Source organism: Gadus chalcogrammus, chromosome 12 (genome assembly GCF_026213295.1).
Source record: "Gadus chalcogrammus isolate NIFS_2021 chromosome 12, NIFS_Gcha_1.0, whole genome shotgun sequence".
In the NCBI taxonomy this organism is placed as follows: domain Eukaryota; kingdom Metazoa; phylum Chordata; class Actinopteri; order Gadiformes; family Gadidae; genus Gadus; species Gadus chalcogrammus.
In genome coordinates, this window is record NC_079423.1 from 28706405 (window position 1) to 28733825 (window position 27421).

The 27421-nt window shown below is 48.4% G+C and overlaps 1 protein-coding gene across 1 annotated transcript; it reads left to right on the forward strand.

The window, feature by feature from the left end:
- On the forward strand, positions 1 to 26865 carry qsox1 (quiescin Q6 sulfhydryl oxidase 1). Its single transcript, XM_056603903.1, has 13 exons — positions 1 to 482; positions 1536 to 1630; positions 2291 to 2339; positions 3269 to 3371; positions 5353 to 5443; positions 6020 to 6165; positions 8350 to 8484; positions 8577 to 8706; positions 14701 to 14823; positions 15992 to 16130; positions 19502 to 19687; positions 24162 to 24323; positions 25045 to 26865. The coding sequence occupies exons 1-13, from the start codon at positions 29 to 31 to the stop codon at positions 25938 to 25940; spliced, it is 2709 nt and encodes a 902-aa protein (XP_056459878.1). The 5' UTR covers positions 1 to 28; the 3' UTR covers positions 25941 to 26865.
- The last annotated feature ends 556 nt before the right edge of the window (positions 26866 to 27421 follow it).

Sequence of the window (27421 nt, forward strand, 5' to 3'; positions counted from 1 at the left end):
CCAAAATAGGCAGGGAACGCGTCGTCCAATGCAAATGATCGCAAATTATGCACGATTTGAGCCCCCGCCCCTCCACGGTACCTCTGTGAATCTAGTCCGCTGGTGGGAGGGCGCTGGAACACAAACCTCTAGCGGAAAAAAGTTAGGGTCAGTTTTTGATGTAGTAGTTGGGACTTCCGTGCGTACTGACAGTCTTGTATGCAGCCTGTCGAATATGTCTCGGTTTGCGGATCATATAGGGTTACCTCAGAAAGTTGCATCAGTAACCAGGGTGTTGGTGTGCTTTTTACTCATTTTTCCATCCATTACCGGAGCCGGACTGTACACCGCTTCTGATCAGATATTGGTGTTAACCCCGCAAAATGTGAACTCGGCACTGATTAACTCCACGGCTGCAGTGGTGGTGGAGTTCTACGCTTCGTGGTGTGGTCACTGCGTACACTTTTCTCCTGTTTACAAAAGTCTTGCAAGAGACATTAAAGGTTCGTACTGCCCTCGCATTGGCTGACACACTAACTATTTGTCTAACTTTGGTAAGCTGTCATCGTCCCTGTTTCTTATCTGTTCACATTGGCATTCACTGGGTTGCAAAAAAAATGTCTGCAAATGCCTGAGTATTGCAGTTGCAATTTCCAATCCCTAATTCACAGTTTTCAACATGTATTCGGCTTTAGGTTTCGTGTGTTTTATTGGAGCATATGATGTGATCAAAAATTCCAAATTCTGTTTCCATACGCAAAACCGTCTCCCGTCTAATTTGCATATGTCAATATTAAGGCATCATATATAACATGTTTGATCCCTTAATATGGACAGATGCAACTTCAAACTTGGCATGAACTTTAATTTGTATTGCAATTAGGAGAATACAGGAGGTAATTTCCTGTTCTTTTATTCATATTTTCCAAAAATGGTGTGTGTGTGTGTGTGTGTGTGTGTGTGTGTGTGTGTGTGTGTGTGTGTGTGTGTGTGTGTGTGTGTGTGTGTGTGTGTGTGTGTGTGTGTGTGTGTGTGTGTGTGTGTGTGTGTGTGTGTGTGTGTGTGTGTGATAGATCATTGATATTGCCTTGTGGCTAGTGGTGGAGCATGACATAACTTTAATTGACTACGCTTGTTTGACTGTTCCACTTGGTCAGTGCTTACCGACCTCACACTAGTTTAGTGAATTAAATGGACTGGCAAATCTGCTCCACAGATCCGTAAAGGGGAGTTCAGGCCAGGGGCAGGAGGGTATAAAGGATCATAATATAGGCCTTACAGAGGCACTGGATTCCACCAACGTTTAACCAAAACATCCGATGCATAGGCTGCTGTTGCCTTGTCTTGCCAAGATTGCATAAAGACACTGCTTTTATGGTCGGACAAGCACTGGCCGACTTTATCCCTCCAGATGGCACAGAAACAACAGTTTGTTTCTTCACCGCCAGTTTGGTCCACACTGCAGGATATTCAACACAGCAGGCACTCGGATGTCGGCTTCCTTCTTCCCCTCTTTATTTTCTCCTCCTCCTCCTCCTCCTCTTCCTCCTCTCCAGAGTGGAAGCCTGCTGTGTACCTGGCCGCCATAGACTGTGCCGAGAACAATGAGGTCTGCAGGGATTACGGCATCTCAGGCTACCCGAGCATTAAGGTCAGTGGACGGGTGTGGACAGATGCACATGGCTGACCGCGACCTGACCTAGCCATTCCAAATAAGAGGGAAATATGATAACGATAATATTGCTGTTGGATCAGCAAACATCCGTGTCTGCCCGGATTTGTGCTGGACAAAACGTTAATCTCTTTTACCTTGTATTTAAATTCTGTCCATTCGATTGATTAACCTTCTTACTTATTCATCCATGTAATGTGTGGAGAAAAACCCTGGTCTGCAAATAGACAACGACCTCTTCCATTGTTGTCCGAGCGCACATATGAAACAACAGTCTGCATCATTTAGGAAAACATACGTAAAACTATTATGTCTTAGTTTTGCCATTACTAAATAAATATAGGCTTAGTCCACATCACAAGGAACTCCCAGCTTCATACGTTTTTTATTTTTTTGGGGTCAAACCCTAAACGTTGACCCAATGGTGGCCCAATGAAGGTGCTCAAATGATCTAGGAAACATCTGTGACTGGTTTGAACCGGAAAGCATGAGTAGTTAAAGCAGGCCTATTTGGGGCCCTATCTATCATTACGCAACACTTTTCTTTAGCTTTTTGCTTCTGTCAGGGATATGTGAATGTCCCCGACCCCACCCCCTCCCTCGGATGTCATTCATTTCCTCCATTTCCTCTCTTCACAGTTCTTCAATGCCTACTCCACGAATGCTTCTATGGGAAAATACATCCGAGGTAATTCAACTGTTAGTGCCAGGGAACAAATAGAGCCAGTGTATTTAAACCCTGTTGTTTTTAAACTCATGTTGACCTAATTAACCATCCCCACCCTTTGACAACATCGTCATTTTCTTTCATTGTCAATATACAGCAATGTTTCAGGTTATCTTTGTGCTACATTTGGAGTGGAGCATTTGAAAGTGGAGCATTTGAAAAAGCGTATGTCATATGTACATAGTTTCAAGTTTTTTCTTTTCTTTTTAAATTTCCATCTCAGTCCACTAGTTGCTTATTGACTCTCTTTGCACAGCTGACTGCAAAGATATCACAATGCAAACAAGTCCTTTAGAAGCACTTCCACCGGCTGCACTTCTGCTAGATAGACTGAAGTCGTCATGTTGTTCGTTTTTATTCAACTTTATTTATTCAGGTTTGTCTCGCTGATGTTGAGCACCTCTTCCACAAAATAAACTCACCATCTTTCGCAAAAGACTCAAGACTCCCTTGTTCAAAGTTCAGCTAGCCTCTGCATAGCTCCCCCACACCCCTCTATTGCACTTATTGTAAGTTGTACTTCCTTGCACTTAAAAATAGTACTTAGCGAGGATAAGATGCTACACAATGCTATCTTGTTCTATACAGGGAAGGGGTTAACCTAGCAACCGTTAGTGCTTGGCACTTGGTTCCATGAAAATCTTTACTGTACCGACAGCAATATATTGTTTCTCTTCTTCTGATCGATGTACTTATTGTAAGTCGCTTTGGATAAAAGCGTCTGCTAAATGCCCTGAATGTAAATATAAATCTAAATAGAGAAACCTGATAGCAAAAAAACGTACAAAAATCCTGCAAACAAAATCTGTGTAGGCGGTTGTGTAAACGACCAGCCACCAGACGTTACCCCCAGTGTGACGATGCCCCGTGTTCCCCTCGACCCCCTCCAGGATTCAACCGGGACCTGAAGGTTCTGCGTCAGCTGATCGTAGACCGGATGGAGGCCCATGAGGAGCCGGCCCCCCCCGCCTGCCCTCCCCTGGAGCCAATAAGGTAGGTATACTCCACCACCGAAACCAGGGTCCTGGACCTCACTTGTGGTTCCCTACCAGGAGGGAACTTGGGAACCACAAGTGAGCTCCAGGGTGAGGAACAAAAGAGTGGGTGGAGGGCAGAGTTCTTCCCCCCCCCCAACCCCGAACTTTTGACCTGCCACATGCTGGAAAATATTCTGTTTACCGGCAAACGAGTGTACATAGCGCTGATGTTGTTTACCTCAAACATGTGACATTCTGTGGACGATTCAGTCGTTTTGTTGAGGCTTTTGTCCAAAGTGACTTCCTGTGGCTGTGGAGTCCGATGGATAGTTCCTCCAGGGTGGTGGTATGGGGTTAGGCGTTGTGGTAAAGGATGCCTTATGGAGGCTGCAGGCACACTGGTCGTTGGCCCCATATAGTGGCAAATTCAACTTCTGCTTGAGCTTGGATGGTGAAGTTCCCCAACACAATGACTTTTTCTTCCTCTTTTAAAATAGGGTTGTTGAAATAGCTTTTTATTTGCCATAGAGTAATGTGTGGGTGGTGTCTGGTTTGCACTCAAACCAGACACTAACTTTACCAAGTGATTAATGTTATTTAGAATCGTATTTTCTAAATGTGGTCAATAGTATACTATAAGTCAACGATTACATTTGATAAAAGTGGGCGCTTATACATTTTAAATATGTCCACCACATAAGAAACGCAGGGCAACAATTAAAGACAATTTTTTTTATGACAATGCATTTAGAAAACTGTTGCTCTCATTAAATTGTGGCAGTTTGCTCGAGACGTGGTCAACTCCAAAAACGGAAAAACAGACAGGTTGTGGGTAAAAGTAACAGGGGGTTTATTCCAAATGGGGGGGGGGGGGCGAAAGTCCTAGGAGGCCTTCAGGGATAAACTACAGCCTGGATGACCGACAAAGGAAACAGGGGTGGGTCATGGTCGGCAGCACGCACAACAGGTCGAGGTCTCTCTCTCTCCAAGTGTGTCTCTTACCATACTGTTGGGAAGTTGCAACAAACCTTCCTCGAGGGGAAGGCGTTGTCTGCCTTTGTAGCACGGCCAACTCTCATGTGCCATCACGGCCGGCAGGCGTTCCCCATTGGCAATCGTGCAGCAGGTGTGCTGGATGATACTGATTGTTAATGGCCTCTCCCAGTGTTTGCCTTTCGGTGAAAGGCCATTGTCAGTGGTACCGGTCTCGGTCTCCTTTTCCCCTTGTGGATGGTCTTTGGCGTTTAGGACCTCCACACAAAACAGAAAACTGTTAAAGCAGCTGTTTGCAACCAAAGGCAGTGGCCTTTTATTCCCATATCCTTTAACCAAAAATCGAAAGATATTACTGAGTGGGAATCAGTCAAATCTTTTAAATTGATCTTTGAGTTGAGTGCTTGTATCTGCCGTTGACAAGCTGAGATTGTTATCATGAAAGGGATTCCCACAGAGAAACAGAGATTTTAAGACGCTCAAGACAAATTGTGTTGTTGCACGACATTTCCCTCTTGTCTTTACCATCTCCACCCTCCTTCACCCAAATATCTGAGACAACATCAAGCGTTGTGTGTAGTCCAAACACAACACACACCTGGCAGCACTCCTCTCCACAACTAGATGCAAATAGACCAAGCGATAGGTAAAGAAACTAAGGGGATCATTTCTCTCCTGGGATCCTTTGCATAATGTTGTCCGACACTTCGAGTAGCAATCTGAGTCCGTCAGTGGCAAACACGAGGGATTTACTCGGATGTACATTGAAGGCCCGCTATTGGCCTGAAGGATAACATGGCCGCCCGTTTCGCTGATTACAGCTTCAGCATTCTCGGTCAATACTAGATCAATTTCAAGTTGTTTTTCGCAATAGTCCCATAGACCCAAAATTATTTTTAAATAGGGTCCACGGTGATGAATCCAGAAGTTACCCATTGATAGTCAATCTTCTTCTATTCTACGCAGCGTATTGAATCCCAGCTCTATGTCTGTTCTCTTTACAGCCAAGCGGAGATTACTAGCTTCTTTGAAACGAACACCGTGGAATATCTGGCCCTGATCTTTGAGGAATCCACTTCTTACGTGGGCAAAGAAGTAAGACTCGCTCCTTTTTATTCATGCATTGGTCTATATCCGCGGACAAGCATGCAAAAGCTCCACTTTGGAGCTCTGCATCATCTAGAACAGGGGTCACCAACGCAGTGCCCGCAGGCACCAGGGCGTCCGCAAGGACCATATGAGGCGCCCGCAGGCCTGTTCTGAAATAGCACAGCTCATTCTTGAACAGCTCTTTCCAACCTTTTTTAAGTCATTGTTGATAATTATTGTGAGAAATCATTAACATGATCATTGTCTTCACATAGATGAGTATCATTAATCAATATTAACAATATATAACTAAAGGCAAACTGAGCAAATTAGTTATTTCAGAAGACTGTGTCAAACTGGGTGCCCTTCGTATGACTCAGTACCCATGAAGTAACTCTCAGGTTCAAAAAGGTTGGTGACCCCTGATCTAGAAATATAAAACTGTGTGTGTGTGTGTGTGTGTGTGTGTGTGTGTGTGTGTGTGTGTGTGTGTGTGTGTGTGTGTGTGTGTGTGTGTGTGTGTGTGTGTGTGTGTGTGTGTGTGTGTGTGTGTGTGTGTGTGCGCGCGCTCGCTCTCCCCAGGTAACCCTGGACCTGCTGCAGTTTGAGAACGTGTCAGTGAGGCGGGTGCTGAGGTCGGAGGAGGCCCTGGTCTCCCAGCTGGGGGTCACTGAGTTCCCGTCCTGCTACCTCTACTACCCAGGAGGAAACGCCACCAGACTCCAAGTGTGAGCGTCTCATTCACCCGCCCCATTTTCACACACTTTGATACATGCTGCTGTCATCTTGAGCCAATGCCTCATTATTGTTACACTGTATTTTTTTTTTTCTTACCACTTCAGTCCTTACAAAAATATATTGTAGTGTTGAAATCAACCATGAATAATTCAACCACGAAATTTGAATCTTAAGGAGAATAACGTCAGCAAATTCCCTTTGTTTGAAATCATCCCCCCCATAATCATAAAACACAGAACGCTTTCGTGTCTGAGACCATAATAATCCCCTCACACACCCCTTTAACCATCTTAATGTGTGTCTCTGGCCAACGCACAGCCCCTTGTTCAACTGCCGACACACGATTCCACGTACCCTAGCGTACAGCATTTCATATGAATCCCTGTAAAAAATAAATTGAAAGCTATGAAGGATGAGGGACAGGTCATAAAAGGATCTAACAACAACCAGACAGGCGGCATGTGTGAACCAGATACGAGCAGCGGCTGACGAAATATCTGTTTAGGGGGGGGGGGGGGAAACAACAGAGGAAACCTCTCTGCCCCTAGAAAGTTCCTTCCACCCGTCTCCGGAATCGTCCCTCAATCTTCGGAGCGTCGCCGTGCGACGTGTATCCGCTCCGGAGCCCCGCGCTGATTCTCCTAAACCCTATGCATGAGAATCCGCTTAAACATCTGCCCCCCGTAATGGGATCAGAGCATCAGAATTCCTTCCATTATTCACCGTCATAAAGCGTCTCTGTTGGAGCCGCGGTTGCGTGCACACACAGGCTGCTGCCCCTCTTTGTTCCCCCCCCCCGTCCCCCCCCCCCCGTCCGGCGCTGCAACAACTTGGCATGCAAAGAGAAGCGCTTTTTAGTTGACAAATGCAAAAAGGAAATGATTTATTGCCGATTTATTTATTCAATACACCTCCTCCCCACCCATCCACAGCCACCGCCGCCGCCGCCGCCGCCAGTAGCACACCGCATCCCCCCTCCCTCGCCAAACACCCGTCATCTCCATCACTGTACAGAGAGGAGGGTTTTTTTAATTCCTTGCGTGAAAACAATGGCTAGCGCTTTGCCTGGCGGCGGCAGCGACACAAGGCCCCGCCGCGGCGGGCGACAGATGGCCTATCATCGCTGAATATCTGATTGATCCTGGGAGTGGTTGTGTGTGTGTGTGTGTGTGTGTGTGTGTGTGTGTGTGTGTGTGTGTGTGTGTGTGTGTGTGTGTGTGTGTGTGTGTGTGTGTGTGTGTGTGTGTGTGTGTGTGTGTGTGTGTGTGTGTGTCATTGTGACTGTGACTATATGGGAGGGCGTGTCCCATCCGTCATGCGTGTAATGTGCGCGTGTCCCAGGTGCACGCGCCGACCTCCCGGCCCACCACCCTGACGCGTGCCTGCCGGCCCCCAGGGAGCTCCCGGGATGAATGGGTTCTCCCCACACATCTGTACACTCCCAGCGGGCGCGCACGTGTAATTGAGTCCCAGGCCTTCTCTTTTTTTGTATTGTTGTCTAGCGAACGCGAGGGCCGAGAGCATCCATCGTCCCTATTGCCGTCCTCGTGTTTTATTGCTCTCTCTCTCTGTCTCTCGGTCTCTCTGTCTCGGTCTCTCTCGCTGTCTCTCTCTGTCTGTCCTTGATAGAGACATCAGGGAAAGAGTGTGGGACAGAACCTCTGGACCAGCACCCATCTGCTCTGTGGCTGTCTGAGGTCTATATCCTCTGTGCACAGGGGGCCCTGTTAGATTGATTGCGTTGCACTGTTTGTATCTCCTACACAACAAATGTATAATATTGTACTAACACTGTTCTGTGGTCCATTACCTCAAACAGACAGTACAAAAAGGTCATGGTGTCTACAATTAAAACCTGATATCACGTACCTAACTCCCTTAAGTGCAGAGAAAGGCGCCTTCAAATATATATATATATATTTTTATTAATTTTTTGTTATTATAAATGTTAGCAGGCACTACTGGACACAATTTTAATCAATATGATATAGGATGTCAGACTTTGTACTTACCAGTCAATCCTGTGTGTGTGTGTGTGTGTGTGTGTGTGTGTGTGTGTGTGTGTGTGTGTGTGTGTGTGTGTGTGTGTGTGTGTGTGTGTGTGTGTGTGTGTGTGTGTGTGTGTGTGTGTGTGTGTGTGTGTGTGCACGTACACGCCTATGTTTATCCCTCAGCCAGATCGAGGCTCGGGCGTTCTACTCCTACGCCCTCCAGAGGCTGCCGGGGGTGGTGCGCTTTGGCAAGCCCAAGCCTCTGTCAACAGACCTGCTCACCAACAACACAGTAGAACCCTGGAGAGCCTTTAACAGGTGAGGACAGCAAATGACCCAACATTGCATCTACGCAGACCTCCGTTTCTCTAGTTTATAATCTAAATGTGTGTGTGTGTGTGTGTGTGTAGCTCCAGGGTGTATATGGCGGACCTGGAGTCGGCGCTCAGCTACTCCCTGCGCGTCGAGTTATCCAGCACTGCCGTCTTCAAAGGAGACGCACTGAGCGCGCTCAAGGGCTACGTAGCCGTCCTGGCTAAGGTAGGGCTAACGAGCACCGTTCTCTGTGGTAGAGTACAATACACTGCACGTGTAACATCATCCATCATTTTGTGGTCAAGTGATATTGGCAGCTTGCTCTCCTTGTGAAGATAATCAGAAGGCATGAAAGGCGTGTAGTGACTTCAGGCCGCCACTAGATGGAGAGTGAGACAGTGAAATGGCCGGGCACTCACGGTGTTTTCTAGTAGTTGGCTTTTTTTGACGGCTCTACCTGCAATGTTTTTTTTTTGATATCCCGAATTTGAGGAGATTTGAATTGACCTGATCACCAAAAAAATGCGTATACGATGAAACACACACACACACACACACACACACACACACACACACACACACACACACACACACACACACACACACACACACACACACACACACACACACACACACACACACACACACACACACACACACACACAGAGAGAGAGAGGCACCACGCTTGTCAAGGGGCCAGGAGTGGATGGCATTGACTAGCCAGGACTCCAAAAGCTCTCTTGGGTATTGTTGACCCTCTTGATGTTTGGGGTCCCAGCGGGTGCGGAAGCGTGGATACCATCCCCCCCCCCCCCCCCCACTCCCCCTCCCCAGTTTGATGCATCCATCCCCCACCTGATAACCAGTCCCCCCCCCCCCCCCCCCCCTCCCTGGGAGAGCACTGTCTCTCCTTCATCCCTGCCAGCTGCTCCTCTTCACCCCCTTCATTTGAGGCTCTTGTCTTGCGTCTCTGATCTGTTACATTCACCTACGTCTGCGATCCTCCTCTAATACCACCCTCTGTATCTCTTGATCCATCCCCGCCCCTGCACCGATGTGCTTTACGGACCACTCCAAACCTCTCCCAGTTTCCCACGTTACTTTAGTTTCCTTTTTATTTGAACCGTTTGGATTCATCCGTTTTGTTCCGATCCGTTCCTCTGTTGTGTTTTTCCCGTGTCTTGTGACTTCCATTACCTTATAACCTCCTGCTTGCTTTCTTTCTGCAATTTGTTCACATCTGCCTCCACGCCTCCACCCTCCCCCCCCCCCCCCTCTCCTCCAAGCCAAGCCAAGCCAAGCCAAGCCGGAGCGCAGCCAGAAGTGTGCCAGGAAGGCATGGACGTTGTGATGATGAGGCTTGACCTGTGACCTCTGTCCCCATTGGCTCGGTCCCAGGCTGCCTCAGTGCGCTAGTCCGCCACCAATCTCCCTGATTATATCACACTCTCTAGGGAGGCGTTGTAGCAGAGCCGTGTGTGTGTGTGTGTGTGTGTGTGTGTGTGTGTGTGTGTGTGTGTGTGTGTGTGTGTGTGTGTGTGTGTGTGTGTGTGTGTGTGTGTGTGTGTGTGTGTGAGCGGAGCAAGTGCCTGTTTATGTGTGTGTTTTGAATTTGAATACATTGAGTGTGTGTGTGTGTGTTCTAGAGTGCTCTGGCCCCTCCATTAGCTCAGCTTGTTTAGTCAATAGCGGTACCGCCCAGTAGTATTTTAGCCTGACTCCTCTGCTCCCGGAGAGCTGCTGAAAAGGGCTTTTTGTGGTTAAGGAGCCCGTCATTGTTATGGCCTCCCAGACATTGTGACAGATCCCGGCCCGGGCTGTATATAATCAGCCGCCCGCAGGCTTGTGAGGGGCCGTGCGTTTAGCAGAAGCACCCCAACAGAAAGTAATGAGTGGGGCTGAAGTGTTGTCTGTAAGAGCGAGAGACGGCGTGTGCTTTGGAGGGACGACGGCGGTCGGAGCGAGGTGACTTAACGACGGGGATGCCTCTCCTCTCCCCGCGTCGGGCTGGGAGATGGGGCTGGTTTATCATAATGTGGGTTCAGGGCGATTTAACAGGGTACAGAAAAGTGTTTTTTCGCTCTTTGTCACTTTCGCTCTTTGTCTCTTTCAAACACACAAACGCAGTGTATCCAAACACACACACGTACCCAGGCGTGTCCGACGCCATCGTCGTGGTAACTTTGCTGAATGTCCCGCGTTCTGTGGTTGGTTAAAGGTGACCGGTGTGTACATAGTTACTGAACCGTCGTGAGTCACAGGATTAGATAAGGCTGGAAGTGACTCAACGTCCCCGAAGAGGTGTTGCTGTCACCGTGTGTCTCACCGATGACACGCCTCTCAGTGATGGGTCCATCTCTTTCTGGCTCTGTTACGGACTTTTAACAGTGTATTAGTAGATGGTAAAATTAGATAGAGGCAGGCAATAAAATTAGCTCCAGCCAACCTAAGCTGCAATAGGGGTCGGAAATAACGTACGTGTATTTATAATGAGAAAAACAAAGAAAGTTTATGTTTCTCATTTTCACATTTATCGTAATGAATATTCAACAATTATTCGCCGAAGGCGTGGTGAATAGTGTGGAATAGCCCCCGAGGCCGAACTTTTTGCCGGGATTAATATGTTTTCATTAACGGTTTACTTGTTTTTATTAGCATGAAGAGACGACCGAAAACAATATCCTGAGTTTGAGATCTCAATCATGGGATATTGCCCAATATCTCGAGATAGCGAACCAATCAAATTGCGCCATTTTAGGAGGTTCACGTGTAGCATATACTAAATATATATATATACATACTTTTTTATTTATTTATCATTTATAAATTTTATTTTAAATCATTTCAATATGTTTCGGCCCAAAATATATTCATTGTCAAATAGCAGTTACAGCAGTTTGCTGCAGACTGTGTCTCTGCTGTGGACAGGGAAAGCAGGATGGACACTGCTCAGCGATAACGGAAGGTGTGACATGGTGAAGTGTGGAGTATGTTGTTGTTTGCATGTTGGTATTCACCTCTAAATGAAATCTGTTTTTGCTCTTCTGCTATAGTCAACACTAGCGAGGAATACCCCCCCCCCCCCTCCTTCCCCCCTGCCTTTAAGACTGCAGTCCATTACAAGCCTCCAGGATTTTTAAATCTCTCAATTTGTTTTTGTGTTTTTCGTCCCGTTGTTCAAACCCCATCCCATCATCCCTCGATGCTCCCTCTGAAGATGTAAACACGGAGGGGTGTTTTTTTTTTATTATTTATTATTATGTATTTTCTCCCTCCCACCATAGTGGTAGTAACACCACTAGATTTAGATTGTCGTGTCAGGCTGAAACCGGATTTATGAATCCTCTGCATGTATATGTGGATTAAAGAAGTGGATCTTGGGGAGCCATGAGAGCATTACAGCCCAGGGATTACACCTCTATCCTGCTTTTCTTGAAAGAAGCCCTTCAACCCTGGGGGCAGGGGATAAAACAAGGATTTAAGGCACTGTGGGGGAGGGGGGGGGTGAAAGGGTAGGGGACTCTGAGCTAAACCTAAACGTTGTCCTTCTCAAAGGGAATTCACGTACGCCGGGATGAAACTGCATGCACCACACTATTAGCCCTAAGTCTAATGTTGACTTGGGATGTGTTGTTTTTGTTGATGCTCGGAAGCAGTTTTGATTGTGCGGACGGAAAGATGTTGCATACATGGAGCCGGCGGCCACCTCAGTTGGGTCTACGTCTGTCTCCGCTCTGAGGGCGGGGGGCGTGTGTCCGGGTCAAGGGCGTCCGATCCGTGGGTGGATGGAGGTGGGATTAGACCCTGAGACCTCACCACTGGCATGCCCCGCACCGCCCCAGCCAACAGATGGACCCCTCATGGGACCCCTGGAGGCCTTGTGGAGGGAGGGGGCTTCAAGTGCTGCTGCTGATACTAATCGGATCAAGGAGGACATATTGCAGAGGGAGAGAGAGGGGGAGAGAGAGAGAGGGAGAGAGAGGGAGGGAGAGGGAGAGGGAGAGAGAGAGAGAGGGAGAGAGAGGGAGAGAGAGCGCGCTCTTATTACAGTGCAGTTTGTGACCAGAGCCAAGGCTGTGTTTAAAAGTAAGAGTAAGAGTAAGAGACGCACATTAATCTGTGATTAACGGTTGAAAGTCAGCTGTTTGCCTGTATCCATATGCATGGGTGAATAATTATATAGTCTCTGTGTGATTGGCTGATGACGAACACACAATCGTGTCCAGAAGCTCAGACAATGCACTCACACACACACACACACATATTGTGTTTCTTGGGAGAGCCTGGGAGTTAAGACCATTAGAAGAAGCACCTGTGTTTTCCCTCCTGGTTAAATTCATATGGAGCCTAATGAGCTTTTCTGACAGGTTTGTAACCAGACTCCACATCTAAACCCATTATATCAGTCTCCATTAGCAGGCTCAGATCAACGCTCTTTGTATACTTGTGTGTGTGTGTGTGTGTGTGTGCGCGTGCGTGCGCTTCACATAATCCTGCCTGTTTAACCGGGAAGTGGTACATTTAAAGTAAACTATACACTAGGATATCTGTTTTTAAATTCAAAGTAGGAATTGGTATCATGCGAAACATTTAATCTCTTTATTTACCGCGAAAGCTAGTGAAATATTCTCATGACTGAGGATATTTGATGAATCTGTTGGGCAGAATTCTTTCAATGTTTTGGAGTTTAGCACAGTGAGGGTCAGGGAGGGAAGGACTGCGCCAGTGTTCAGTGTGGGAGGTTAAGCAAACCACCAGGGCTCTGCTTAAGTGGGCAGCATTTAATGCACAGATCCTGTTAGGGCTTGATGAATAGATGGACAAGCAGGTGTGTGTGTGTGTGTGTGTGTGTGTGTGTGTGTGTGTGTGTGTGTGTGTGTGTGTGTGTGTGTGTGTGTGTGTGTGTGTGTGTGTGTGTGTGTGTGTGTGTGTGTGTGTGTGTGTGTGTATATGTTTGCATGTGGGTGAGTGCTTGTGTGTGAGTTTATTTGTGCGTGTCAGTACATACAGGCAAAGGGAGTTGAACAGTGTGTGTGTGTGTGTGTGTGTGAATGCGCTTGCATGTGGGTGAGAGTGCGTGTGTGTGAGTTTATTTGTGCGTGTGTCAGTATATACAGGCAAAGGGAATTGAACAGATGGCGGCGACTAAATGAAAAACATTCAGCAGCACAAATCAAAAGAAGGTGCACCTCTGGGAAGGCCCTTTTCTTTTTTTCTCCCAGACTCTTATTGTGATGTTCTCATCTGGTGTTTTTCCTGTTTTCTATGCCGCCGCTGATTCTTCCCCACTTACCGCTCTCGGTCGTGAACGGTAACCAAACATAAGTAAAAAAAACAAGAAAAATGTGATGGTGTTATTCATCCTAGTATTTATGCCGCGAAACAAAGCCACATCCTTTGGCAGTGTCTTGTTCTGCACAACGTCACAAAGGGAGACTTAGCAAAGAGAAGGAAACGGATTTAGCCCGCTGATGTGTGTCTGTCTCAGTGCTTGCCTCTCTCAAACCCAGCACGCCGTCTCCATTGTCGGCATTGTGCGACTTAAGGCACACTTGTCTGTGTCTGTCTCCACTCCGTCAACACTGGTCTCAGAGTCGAACCAGACGGATTTCCTTTTTCCCCAGCATTCGAGCGTTGTATGCTAGTTACAGTATCGTGTTTCCTCCATCGCCGCCGTTGCCGTGGTAGCCGATGGGGCAAAAAGGTAAACAAACAACGCTTGACGAGAGGGTGACTAACCCGGTGAGGGCCAAGGAGTGCTTAGTGGTTAAGAAGATGAGTGGCATGAACCACATGAGCATCTCTTCAGCCACCCAGGATTCGCCTCGGGCGACGTTCTTGTAACAACACTGTCCGACCACGACTTCTGTTGCACACCGTTTATTTCTGTTTAAGTAAGTCTTTGTTTACGCCGAGATATGGGGACCACATATACCACTGAGAATGCTCAGTTATACACAGCCCTGTTGCACTAGTTGCATGTTAAGTCATTTATACTGTAAATGTTTATTTTTGTTATTAAACCACTCATAATTTAAGATTATTTACACCAAATTATAAAATATAAAATATCTGTCAAAGATACATTGTATAGAATGTATTAGATATGAGATATGCTAATCTGCCCCCTAGTGGCCAGAAATCAATAAATGTAGACAGACATGCAGAGAGACATTTAGAGATGGACAAAGCTTACTTCCAGTATGTTCTGCTCCCCAGTACTTTCCCGGCCGGCCGATGGTGACCAACCTGTTGAAGTCGCTGGACTCCTGGCTGAAGGCCCAGGACGGGGCGGAGGTCTCCTACAGCGACCTCAGAGAGGTTCTGGACGTCCCAGCCCAGGTGGGTCCAGCCGTCACCCCCTCAGCCCTGGGACCATACTACCCACTGTTGGATTCACTTAACAAACTGCTTTCTATCTGAGGAGAGCATTAGTGTAACTCGTACTGCTTTGTGATGTGCTTTTTGCTCAGTGAAAACGTGCATGAGTAAATACAACAATCATATCGTTATTGTGTGTTATTGTGTGTTTATACAATATATGGGTATTGTACATGTAAAACAACGGTGTTAGACTCCCAGACAAAAAGCTTCCCGGGTTTGAGGCCTATAGCGTCTAACTACTTCGTAGTTCCAACAAACAAAGAGCCTCAGACATATGTTGGTCTCCACTTTGTCCTGGCTGTTGTGGAGACACAGACAGACAGACAGACAGACAGAGCTCTCTGTTGTGTGCTTGTTGACTCTGGAATGAAGCCTGCATGCCCACAGTATACGGCCCCCTGCAAATTGAAAGAGTCACTTACTTACATCATTAGCTTTTAGCCGGCGAATCAATGGATCAATGAATCAATGGGAAGGTATGAACAGACTTAGCATCCGAGGAAATGGACTCTGTACACACACACACACACACACACACACACACACACACACACACACACACACACACACACACACACACACACACACACACACACACACACACACACACACACAACCACCTACTCAGACACGCACGCACGCTCGCACACAAGCCAAATCCTTACTATTGACGTGTGAGTAACCCTGTCAGTCAATCGGCTGGCAAAAGGCGGTTCGGTGGGGAAGGGGGAAACGACTTTGTGTCAGAGAAAATATGTTGTTGGATTCCACCGTGGTTCCCCGCTACGGCCGGCGGCGCTGGCTTCCCCCGCGCCGGAGGCGGGCCCGGGCCATTAACCTGGGATTGACTCGGTATCGATCAGGAAGGCTGCTCCCATTAACTCGCTCAGGAGACCTCCTACCTTGGGAAGGATTGCAACACCAGGAGTTGGTCCGGTGTGTCAGTGTTCTCCTCTCTGTCTTGTGGCCGTGTGGTTTTGCCTTGTGTTACAATCTCAACCCCTTTCTGCCTTTCCTTTCAATCTATCACTCTGTCTACTGTACCCATCTCTCTGTTTCTTTCTCGCTCTCACTCCACCGCTCTCCCTGTCTCTATCTATCTCTGTCGCTCCTGGACTCTCCCCAGGTCCCCAACAGTGGGTTACCAGCGGTGGTGAGGTGGGTGGGCTGCCAGGGATCGAAGCCCCATCTGAGGCGCTACCCGTGTGGCGTGTGGACCCTCTTCCATGTTCTCACAGTCCAGGCCCAACGCTCCAATGAATCAGGTAGCCACCCGCAGTCTCTCTAGCTCCGTCACTCTCTCTCTCTCTCTCTTTGTGGCTGTCTCTCTCTGTCACTCTCTCTCTTTGTGTTTATCTCTCTGTCCCTCTCTCAATCTTTGTGTCTATCTCGCTCTGTCTCTGTCTCTCTCTCTCTTTGTGTCTCTCTCTCTCTCTCTCTCTCTCTCTCACTCTCTCTCTCTCTCTCTCTCTCTCTCTCTCTCTCTCTCTCTCTCTCTCTCTCTCTCTCTCTCTCTCTCTCTCTCTCTCTCTCTCTCTCTCTCTCTCTCTCTCTCTCTCTCTCTCTCTCTCTCTCTCTCTCTCTCTCTCTCTCTCTCTCTCTCTCTCTCTCGTTAAAACTGGATCCATATTGGAGCCAATACCTATTGGATAACAAGGGAGTTAAAAAATAAAACAGCAGGTCATCATCCGAGGCCTAATTGAATAAGGTGAAACGTATCAACCATAAACAGGATCATATTAGCATACTACTCGGCTAGTTGACCACATCATGTATATTCAACTTAAAAGAAACCAATCCATAGGGAAAGGAACGGCATTGAGCAGCTACAGATGGTATCCATATCATATTCAGCAAAGTGCCACCTCAGCTTATTTTTCGCCATCGGATCATTTTACATATCAAAGTGTCAGAACAAGATGGATGCCTCCATGAATTAGAATTGGCGGACCACCTCACCTCAACGTAGATATGGAAAGAAGAAGCACTGTAGGTAAAGTGTTATGATTATGAATATAGATTTACAATATGGAATTCAATATAGAATTGAGGAGTATTTTAATGTGGCCACATTAACTGCAGAACTGTCAAAGGAAAAATGCCCAAGGGGCACAAAAAAAATCAAAGTTTGTGTGTGTGTGCGTGTGTGTTCGGTGCATGTCCAGTCAGTGAACCGTGACACAGGTGTCTCCAGACGGCTCTCCTCATAGCGGCGCTGCTCTGGTCCTCCAGGGACCCATGGCCCTCCATCTCCCCACGGCTCCGTGGCCTCTTGTGGGGAGGCTCGGTCTCAGAGGGCCTGGGGGGAGGTGGTCCTTCCAGACGCATCAAGCACTGATAGACAGACTGGTTCTCACTATGGAACATGCATAATCCTGCAAGAGCCGAATCATTCGGTATTCGCAGAGTGTCTGTGGATACCTATGGCTATATTCGGGATTCTTATTATTTTATTATTATATCTATAATAATGTGCCATTTCTTTCTTCGTTTACGTGTTGTCGCGTACAAAGTTTCCACTTGGTATAATTTATGAAATGCAATGCAGACATCCTCTTGTTGTTAGATATGTTGGAGAGCAGACATGGACCAGATAGGGAGTTGTTATGGAGTGAGGTGTGTAGGAATCGGATTGCCCATGTTTGTTCAACTCGGGTAAAAGGACTCTCTGAGATCTGTTAGGAGGGAGGGGACGCGGTGTGAGTTTGGGGGCCCCTGTGTCTTCAGTCGGACAGAAGGGCCGTGGAGAGGTCAGGCAAAGGGTTAGCTGAGGACAATGGCTCTGAAGAGACTGTCGACAAATTAGCCCTGGAATGCTGGCCGCGGTATTTGCGTTGTGCCTGTGTAACAACTTAACTAAACAAGTGTTTGTGTTTGTGCAACCACTTAACTAAACGGCGTGTGACACACATGAGTTACAAAGAGACACACACACACACACACACACTAACACGCACACACACACATATAGAGGTGTACACACATACTGTTCCAGATTGGGAAGGGATTCACACTCTAGCCGTGTTCGTCCTGGGGTCCCTGCCGCGTTTGTCACAGCAGAGGATGTGTCGCTGTGACCGTGTGAAAAGGGATTATGCTAGATTAGTGGGATGTGAGTGGTTAATAAATTGGCAGATGACCGGTGGATCTGCTCCTGGTGTAGACATTAATCTCTTTTTCTCTGTTGTGTGTGTGTGCGCACTCACACACACACACACAACGACACTCACACACACCCACAGAGACAGAGGTTAATCCTGAGGTTTATGGACCATCACATGACCTGCAGATGGACGACCGAAAGGGGTGTCCATCTGGACCCCCACAGACCACCAGACTGGAGGGGACACACACACACACACACACACACACACACACACACACACACACACACACACACACACACACACACACACACACACACACACACACACACACACAGCTAATTCACAGCCCAAACTAATCATAGTGACACCTACGCATATATAACGTATACATATGCATGCATCTGCGTGACCCCCAACACAAAATGCATCTCATTGATGGTCACATACACTTTAAGGTGGCTAACACGTACCTACATTGCCCAGAGTCTCGGAGTTCGTCTGACAATGCGGCTCTTAAGCCCTGGAAACAAAAGCGAACCCATTAGCTACTGTAAAATATGGTTTGGTACCGTTGCAGTGCTGAGATAGGGGATCTGCCAGGGTTCACACACGGGGGTTAACGGTGCTTTAATCTTCTGATAGGGGTATCCCATCCACCTAGATTATTCATCTCAATATGGGTTTGACCCAGCCGCCGGCTGACTCCTGGCCCACATCAGCGTGGGAATCCAGGAGTTTTGGAGGCTGGCGCCTGGCATTAGCCAGGCCCCAGGTTGGAGCCTCAGGTTCCCAGCACACGAGTGTTAATCTGTGACGTTGTAATGGGACTCTTCACTTTATTGGGTATTAGGATTTCTCTCTTTTCCCGCTGATCTCGATAATGTAATTAAATGACGTGTCACATGGTACAGTAGGATCTCTGCCCAACAACGTGGGGTCAGCGAGTTGGTTCGTAGTCATGGTGTTCAGTATATGATTGTGCATATTGTTATGATTTATTACATTATCAATCAATTATCAGGTACAGTTATTACATCAGGTTGTCCAGATTATATCAGGTCGCTGTGTTGGTTGGAACTATCCAGATGTTCTTGGTGTTGGAACTCTGTCCAGCTGTTCTTGGTGTTGGAACACTGTCCAGGTGTTCTTGTTGTTGGAACGCTGTGCAGGTGTTCTTGGTGTTAGAACGCTCTCCTGATGTTCCTGGTGTTGGAACACTGTCCAGATGTTCTTGGTGTTGGAACACTGTCCAGATGTTCTTGGTGTTGGAACACTGTCCAGATGTTCTTGGTGTTAGAACGCTCTCCTGATGTTCCTGGTGTTGGAACACTGTCCAGATGTTCTTGTTGTTAGAACGCTCTCCTGATGTTCTTGGCGTTGGAACGCTGTCCAGATGTTCTTGTTGTTAGAACGCTGTCCTGATGTTCTTGTTGTTAGAACGCTCTCCTGATGTTCTTGGCGTTGGAACGCTGTCCAGATGTTCTTGTTGTTAGAACGCTGTCCTGATGTTCATGCCGTTCTCTCCACAGACGCGTCACAACCCCAGGAGGTTCTGAAGGCCGTACGAGACTACGTCAAGCAGTTCTTCGGCTGCAGGGAGTGTGCGGAGCACTTCGTCGCCATGGCCACAGAGGGCCTGAGGGAGGTGAAGAACCTCTCCGGTGCAGTCACCTGGCTGTGGACCAGACACAACCGGGTCAACAACCGCCTGGCAGGTGAGGTGGAGGAGGAGCACACGTCCTCAGGGGACGAGGCTGGCTGTACTTTGACTACACTTCCCTCCACCATCCTTTTGCAAAAAACTAAGTTCTAAGACTTTAAGTTAACTCTTGATAGAAGTATCTAACAATAATCTGGTGCCCACGTTTATAATTGATCACTTGTTAATTTTAAGATTTATTTGGTGGGTCAAAGGAACAACATACCACATTTTACCCAGAATTGTGTGTGTGTGTGTGTGTGTGTGTGTGTGTGTGTGTGTGTGTGTGTGTGTGTGTGTGTGTGTGTGTGTGTGTGTGTGTGTGTGTGTGTGTGTGTGTGTGTGTGTGTGTGTGTGTGTGTGTGTGTGTGTGTGTGTCTCCCCCCAACGTCTCCACCTTATCTTTCTCACTTCTTCCCTGGGTGTCGCCCCTGGCTCCCTGCTCTACTGTAAGCCCTGATAATGCCACTGAACAAGTTTGTGCCTGCGTGTGGTGAGAGGAGGGTGTTGGGGGTGGGGGGAGGGCTGGAGGTTGGTAGCAGCACAGCAGATCAGGTCTCTGATCAGACGCCCCCCAGTCTTACTCCTGCTCCAACCCTGATCCGAACAAGGCCTCCCAACATCATGTGTGGTGTCCGTCCGTCCTACCTGCTCCTCCGTTCTCTTCTTTTCCCGCTCCGGTACCTCTTAGCGTCCCTGTCTCATCCATGCGGCCAGATCAGTTACCTGGCAAAGCTCTGAATAATACTTACATTGGCTCAACGTTCACCTCTCCCGTATCGGGGCTACTGATGCATACAGAAAAAAGCAATCTATTGATCTCTGAAGAAGGAGTTCCTTTTTTACGTTTGTTTGGTTATTGGTACTATTTCCTTTGGTACGCGGCGTGTAGGATCTCACAGTGTTCCCCGCTGGCTCTATGTAGGCGGCGGGGGGGGGGGATATACGGCCTCGACTAACAAGCCTCCGTCGCAGTAATCGCTGACTTTTGCCTCTGAAAGTCATCATTCTTTGGGGGAAGCAGTTCCAAACTTGGTTCCCCCCCCCCCCCCCCCCCCCTGTCCGTGTTCGAGGGCTTTTATGAGGCACAGAGCTGTCATTAACAGTCCACTTTGTTAAATCACTTTGTTGTGTTTCCTTGGAGACGCGCCACCCGCCCCCCTCTTCAGTCTCCCAGACAGCCTGTGTGTCCCAGGCCGCGGGGTCTAAAGGGGGGGTCTAAAGGGACACACGCTGCCTGCATTCTGCCAGCTCCCTGGAAATGCATGACCCCCCCCCCCCCCGCTCTCTCTCACCCTCTCTCTCTCTCTCTCTCTCTCTCTCTCTCTCTCTGTGTTTCTCTCTGACGCTCACTCAACTCTCTCCCCCTGGGACTCGTATCCGCCGCTTGACAAGTGGAGGGGTGACATCCTCCCCCCCCCCCCCCCCCGGAGCCTCCCACAGGATCCGGCCTCTTTTGGCCCCCCACACACACACATAATCTATCTATCTCTCTCTCTCGCTTATTCTCCACACACACACACACACACACACACACACACACACACACACACACACACACACACACACACACACACACACACACACACACACACACACACACACACACACACACACACACACACAATTCCCATGTTGTAGGGACAGCAGGTGGCACACGCCATGACACAAGCAACAAGCCCCCCCCCCCCCCCCTCCCCTTTTTATTTCTCTCATTCAACACACACACACACACACCCGCGCCAAATCCCTGCTGACATGCCTGGGTGGAGGAGTGTGCATTGCAGACGGGGGCGGTTCATCGCAGGGCTCTGGAGGGAGGGGGGAGGGGGAGGGGGAGGGGGGGGGGGGGAGTAGCAGAGAGGGGGGTTGGGTGGGCTGACTGTCACACACTCTTCCCCGAGAGGAGGAGAGAACTCTCTCCATCCATTCATCCTTCCATCCACCCACCACTAGCCGGACCCCCCCCCCCATCGGCCCCGCCCCTCTCGCTCTCCATAGAAGGAGCTCTTTAGCGGGCCGGCCCCGCCCCCTTTTCCTTTCAGAGCCGCTCACGCGTGAAAACGACGGCTATTTGTAAAGCAGGCAAACAATTAATTTAGCTGGCAACAAAAGAGGCCCCAGGGACCCGTCGGGGGCCCCGTGGCTGCTGGGGTAGAATTAGGGCCGGGGGTGGCAGCTCGGGCCCCTGTTGCAGCGCTTCAACAGGCGAGTGCAGCGGTAGACGTATCTACCGGCAGGAGATGGCCATTAGTGCTGGTGGCAGACAGGTAGCTGTGTGTGTGTGTGTGTTTTATATTGTGTGTGCGTGTAAGGGTGGCCATCTGTTAATTTTAGTATTTAATTTTTTTTTGCACAATAGAAATAACATCTTTGTTTCCAGTTGTGTTGTTGTGCAATAAAAGAGCCACGTTGGGGCTGTTGGTGTTGGAACGCGCCCGGGGAGCGGGCGCTTTCCAACACCAAACAGCCCCAACGTCCCCAGCGCCCACGCTGCCACCCTGTCTGCCGGAAGGGAGGATGACTTGAAGGATTAGTGCTGAGGAGGCCCGTTTGATCCGCTGAACAATACATATTGATGCTCCTGATGAATATGTATGCCGGCAATGACAACTCTATTGCCGGCCGTGGTGGTGATCATAATATGGGCCGGTATGGCTAAAGTCACCCTGTCTGCAAATGTGGAGAGCTGATTGGAATAAGGAGAACAAGTGTGTGTGTGTGTGTGTGTGTGTGTGTGTGTGTGTGTGTGTGTGTGTGTGTGTGTGTGTGTGTGTGTGTGTGTGTGTGTGTGTGTGTGTGTGTGTGTGTGTGTGTGTGTGTGTGTGTGTCGTTTGTGGACTCACCTCTACACACACACATGCATGCATGCCTGCTTATTCACACACACACACACACACACACACACACACACACACACACACACACACACACACACACACACACACACACACACACACACACACACACACACACACACACACACACACACACACTGGCCCATTGTAAAAATGATGTATCCCTTATGTAAAGTGCCGTATGCAGAGTACATACACACGTGCATATGACTGAGATTAATCTTGGGTGAGAAGGAGGGGAGGTGGGGGGGTAATTTGACAGTGCAGTAAAGTGACAGACCTGCTGTTGCTGTTCTTCTTTTATTCACACACACACACACACACACACACACACACACACACACACACACACACACACACACACACACACACACACACACACACACACACACACACACACACCACACTGGCTTTTTGCCGACAACAAGCGATATATTACCACATAGTGCCCAGTGTGTGGGTTTTAGTGTCGGATTGGAGTATGTTTCTGTATATATTGCTACGTATTCTACTCTGTTGCTCTCTGACACTCTCTATGCTTCTCTGTTTCTCAGCCAAAACATTTGCACCCCTGCTGTGTGTGTGTGTGTGTGTGTGTGTGTGTGTGTGTGTGTGTGTGTGTGTGTGTGTGTGTGTGTGTGTGTGTGTGTGTGTGTGTGTGTGTGTGTGTGTGTGTGTGTGTGTGTGTGTGTGGCTAAAGACAACGTATTTGAGAGAAAAAAAAAAAGTTAGTAATTTATTAGTGGCAGGCGCGTCTCAGGCACCTCCTGCTCTTCTATTCAATTTGGAAATTGGGCGGCGACCACAGGGGTGTGGAGCGACTAGACCTAGGTCTGCAGCTCAGAGGTTTTCCTGAGCAAGGTGTTTGTGTGTGTGTGTGTGTGAGTGTGTGTGACAGGATCTAACAATGATCAATGGTCTTCTGGGATGTCCCAGAGGCAAGAGTGGTGAGATAATAGATGTGGTCAAATTGGACAGCTACCCACACACACACACACACACACACACACACACACACACACACACACACACACACACACACACACACACACACACACACACACACACACACACACACACACACACCACAACTCCCCTGATGACATGCCCACAAACAATCCTAAGCATCCCCCTCCTCTACAACACGCGCGTGCACACACACACACACACACACACACACACACCAACATGATTTACATAAACACACATGCACTTAAGCACATGCATACACGTATGCATATAGGCACTTAGATTTTATGAGCCTTGTGACAAGATCAAATGGGTTCAGCTGAGATTGAATCCAGCCCCTCAGCACAATAACCTTCCCTCTTAGGGAACCAGAAGGTAGTAAACACAAACAGCGGACAGCCCACCGGAAAACAAAAACATAAGGGTACATCTCAATGCCCAAGATAAGTCTGCAGTCATACACCCCCTTCACGACTCATTTGGACACTTTATCTCTTTATACTTAACTGGTTGTGAATTGTTTCTCGAATGTTGTCATGTCTTTTAATCCGTCAAAGATGGTTTTCTGTCTCTGGTGACGGACAATAACATATTCTAATCCGTTCCAAAATGAACAACAAAACGTTAGTCTCTGTGTCTCTGGCTCTGTCTCCCCTTTTTAAGGTGCTCTGAGCGAGGACCCCCACTTCCCTAAGATCCAGTGGCCGTCCCCGAAGATGTGTCCGAGCTGCCATGGGGTGAAGCAGAACGGAGAGCATAGCTGGGAGATGGACCAAGTGCTGGCCTTCCTCGTCTCCCACTTCGCCTCCGACCGCCTGCTGCCCGGTACAATTCATTTCTTTTAATATTCCGCAAAAGACTCAAGGCTCACTTGTTCAAATTTCAACATGACTCAGTCTCTCCCCTTGCCCCCCAGACACCACTCTTACGCCCTTATTGTGCGTTGTACGTCCTGGCACTTAAAAATAGTACTTAGTATTGTGTAGTATCTTATCCTAGCCGTCTTTGTTGTGTACGGGGATATACAGGTTATTGTGCTTGGTACTTGGTTATATGAACATCCTTACTGTACCGACAGCGAGATGATTTAGCTTTTAATAGCTTTATTTTTACATTTGTCTGCATTCATATGGAGATAAGCCGAAATGCCGCCTGGAAATTTTCTTCCAAAAATGTCACGTTGACTAAATAGATCCAATAAAATCCAATAACATTATAGATTAACGTAAATAATATTTCAGGCTGTGGACACGGCCGAGTAGTTCATTATTATATATATATATCTATATATATATATATATATATATATATATATATATATATATATATATATATCAAATACCACCACCCCGCCGAGCGTGGTTTATCCCTTGCTTATTTCAGTATGGTTCAACCATCCAAAGAACGTGTGTTTAATGAAATTCCTCCGAATGTGTGTAGCATAACTCACACATCCCAAACATTTAATCGTATCGAATCCTGCAAACACACCTGTTTTCTAAACCCATTCGTCTCCCCCCCCCCCCCCCCCCCCCTCTTCCGCCAGACTACCTTGTAGACGAGAGCGAGCTCCTGGCCCAGCAGAGGAAGACCCATGAGGCGAACGTCCTGATCACACAGAAACGGGCAGAGAGGAAGGCCAGGGAGGCGGGGGAGTCCGTCACGGAGCCCGCCGTCTCCCAGCCTCCCGCTGAAGAGCTGGGGACGGAGGAGGAGGAGGAGGAGGAGGAGGAGGAGGAGGAGGAGGAGGAAGAGGAAGAAGGGGGGCCGGAGGAGCCGGTGGTGGAGATGGGAGGCATGGGAAAGGAGGAGAAGGCGGCGGCACCGGCGGCAGTGTCGGACAAGATGGCCGCCGAGTCGGCTCCCTGGCCCGGCAAACCGGGCGCGGGGGGCGGGGTCGTCCGGGGCCGATGGCGCTCGCTGAGGAAGCCCGGTGCGGCGGGGCCGCGGCCCCGGGACGCCCAGGAGGACATCGTGGACCTGGACTCCTTCGTCAACCAGCACTTCAAGAACAAGGCGCTGCGGGCCGCCGCCGCCGCCACCGCCGTCAGGGGCCGCACCCTGCAGAGGAAGGTGGAGGCGGAGCCGGGGCCCGTGTTCGGCCTGCGCATGGAGCTGGACCTGGGGCTGGGGATGGTGGGCCTGGAGCCCGTGGAGCCCGTGGAGCCCGGCGCCGAGCCCGGCGCGCGGCAGCAGAGGCTGTGGCTGAAGAAGCGGGAGCTGTCCGACACGGCGTTCGTGGCGGACGGCGACAAGGCGGACCAGTGGTACGTCGAGGACCCCCGGGGCCGCCTGATCTCGGTGCTGAACGTGGGCTTCTCCCGGCTGGACATCAGCCTGTGCGTGGTGCTCTATCTCCTCTCGTCCATGTGCCTCATGGCCATGTACCTGTTCTTCAAGAACCGCCTCAGGATACGACGGGTTAAGGTCTCGCTGCCCTGAGATGGACCAACACACTATTTTTTTTTTTTCTAACAGGGTCTGGTTGGTTCAGAGTCCTGGAAATAAACATTGAATCCTACCACTATGTCACTCTTTGTCCCGGTCCACGATGCGGGCGCTAATGCCCGTCTAGCATGGAGTAGGCAGAGGTTGTTTTAAGAGGATGTGTGAATTAGGATGGGTAGAATTAGGATTCCACTTAAAGAGGTTCAAGTAGCATTAGCGTACCTTCTAAACCCTGTGGTTCTGGGTGATTATTTCTCAAATTAGATTTCCCGGGTGTACACGTCTTGGAGATAACTCTGACCAAAATTGTTATTCAAATATATGCTTTGATTCATATCAAATTCATATAATTTTTTGAACCAATCATTTGAATTGCACAAACTGCACAATACTAATTGGTTGATCATGAGTTCATTACTTTTATTTACTTACGGTTTGCTACTGTTTGACTGATAATTGCATTCCAAATTATACGTTCCTTCAGCAATTCAGTTGGATTCGCGGAATACTTTGGTTCTGCGTACGAGAACGATTGAACGTGACTGGAAGTAGAATGTAGTCAGATATCCACATTCTACTGCCCCGTTGTCAGCCGTCTTTCCTTCCGTATTTTCTCTGCGGTTTCTTAACGAGGTCCTCGTTTGTAGTCCTATTACATCATGCTGCTGAATCTGCCGTTAATGAGCTGCTCGTTACAATCCTGTTGTTGTCTTTATTGTTGAGGCGGTTAGTAAGTGCTTAAGTTCTCAGATCCATCTTAGAATAAGCAGGCTTTGATTTTGGTGTCCGTTGAGGTAAAGCTTGTCCACTGATCTCACTCCTCTCTGGTAATACTTTTCTTCGATTGATATGTTTCCCTTCCCAAATTGAATCAATAAAAATATTTTTGTACATGGACTTAATTTTTTTGCGTGTTTTAATCAACTCAAATCTTGCCCTGCCAACCACTGCTTTTATCCAGGAAAATAGTTTGCCTAGCTGAGCTGATGAATTAATATGCATAATATTATTCCACTAACTTGAACCTTAGGTCTTCCGAATCAAATCTGCAGTATACTCAAGCTCCCACCCTGCCATCAAAACATGTTTACCGGAGGCCTTGGGGTCTTTGGGTATTTGTGGAATCTTCTGTGAACAACATTGTCGTCGTTTGCTTTGTTTTGAACAAGATGAACGGGGCTCAAGACCACAAGGAAGCAGGGGGTGGGGCCGAAGGCAACAAGGTGGAAGGAAAAGCCTGTTGCCATCTGCTGTGGCAACAGCACACACTAAATCCTAACAATTTCATTGGGATTATAGCAAGTGAGTAATCCAGCTTTCCTTTGGGACTAGAGGGGGGGGGAGAGATTACCCTTGAGGATTAGCTCCCAGAAGATAATAAACTTTATTAAAACGCAATCGGCTTGCCGTGCCCCTCTTCCTCACCGACACACTCTTGGAGGTGGGCTCCTAGAGGGTGTGTGTGTGTGTGTGGG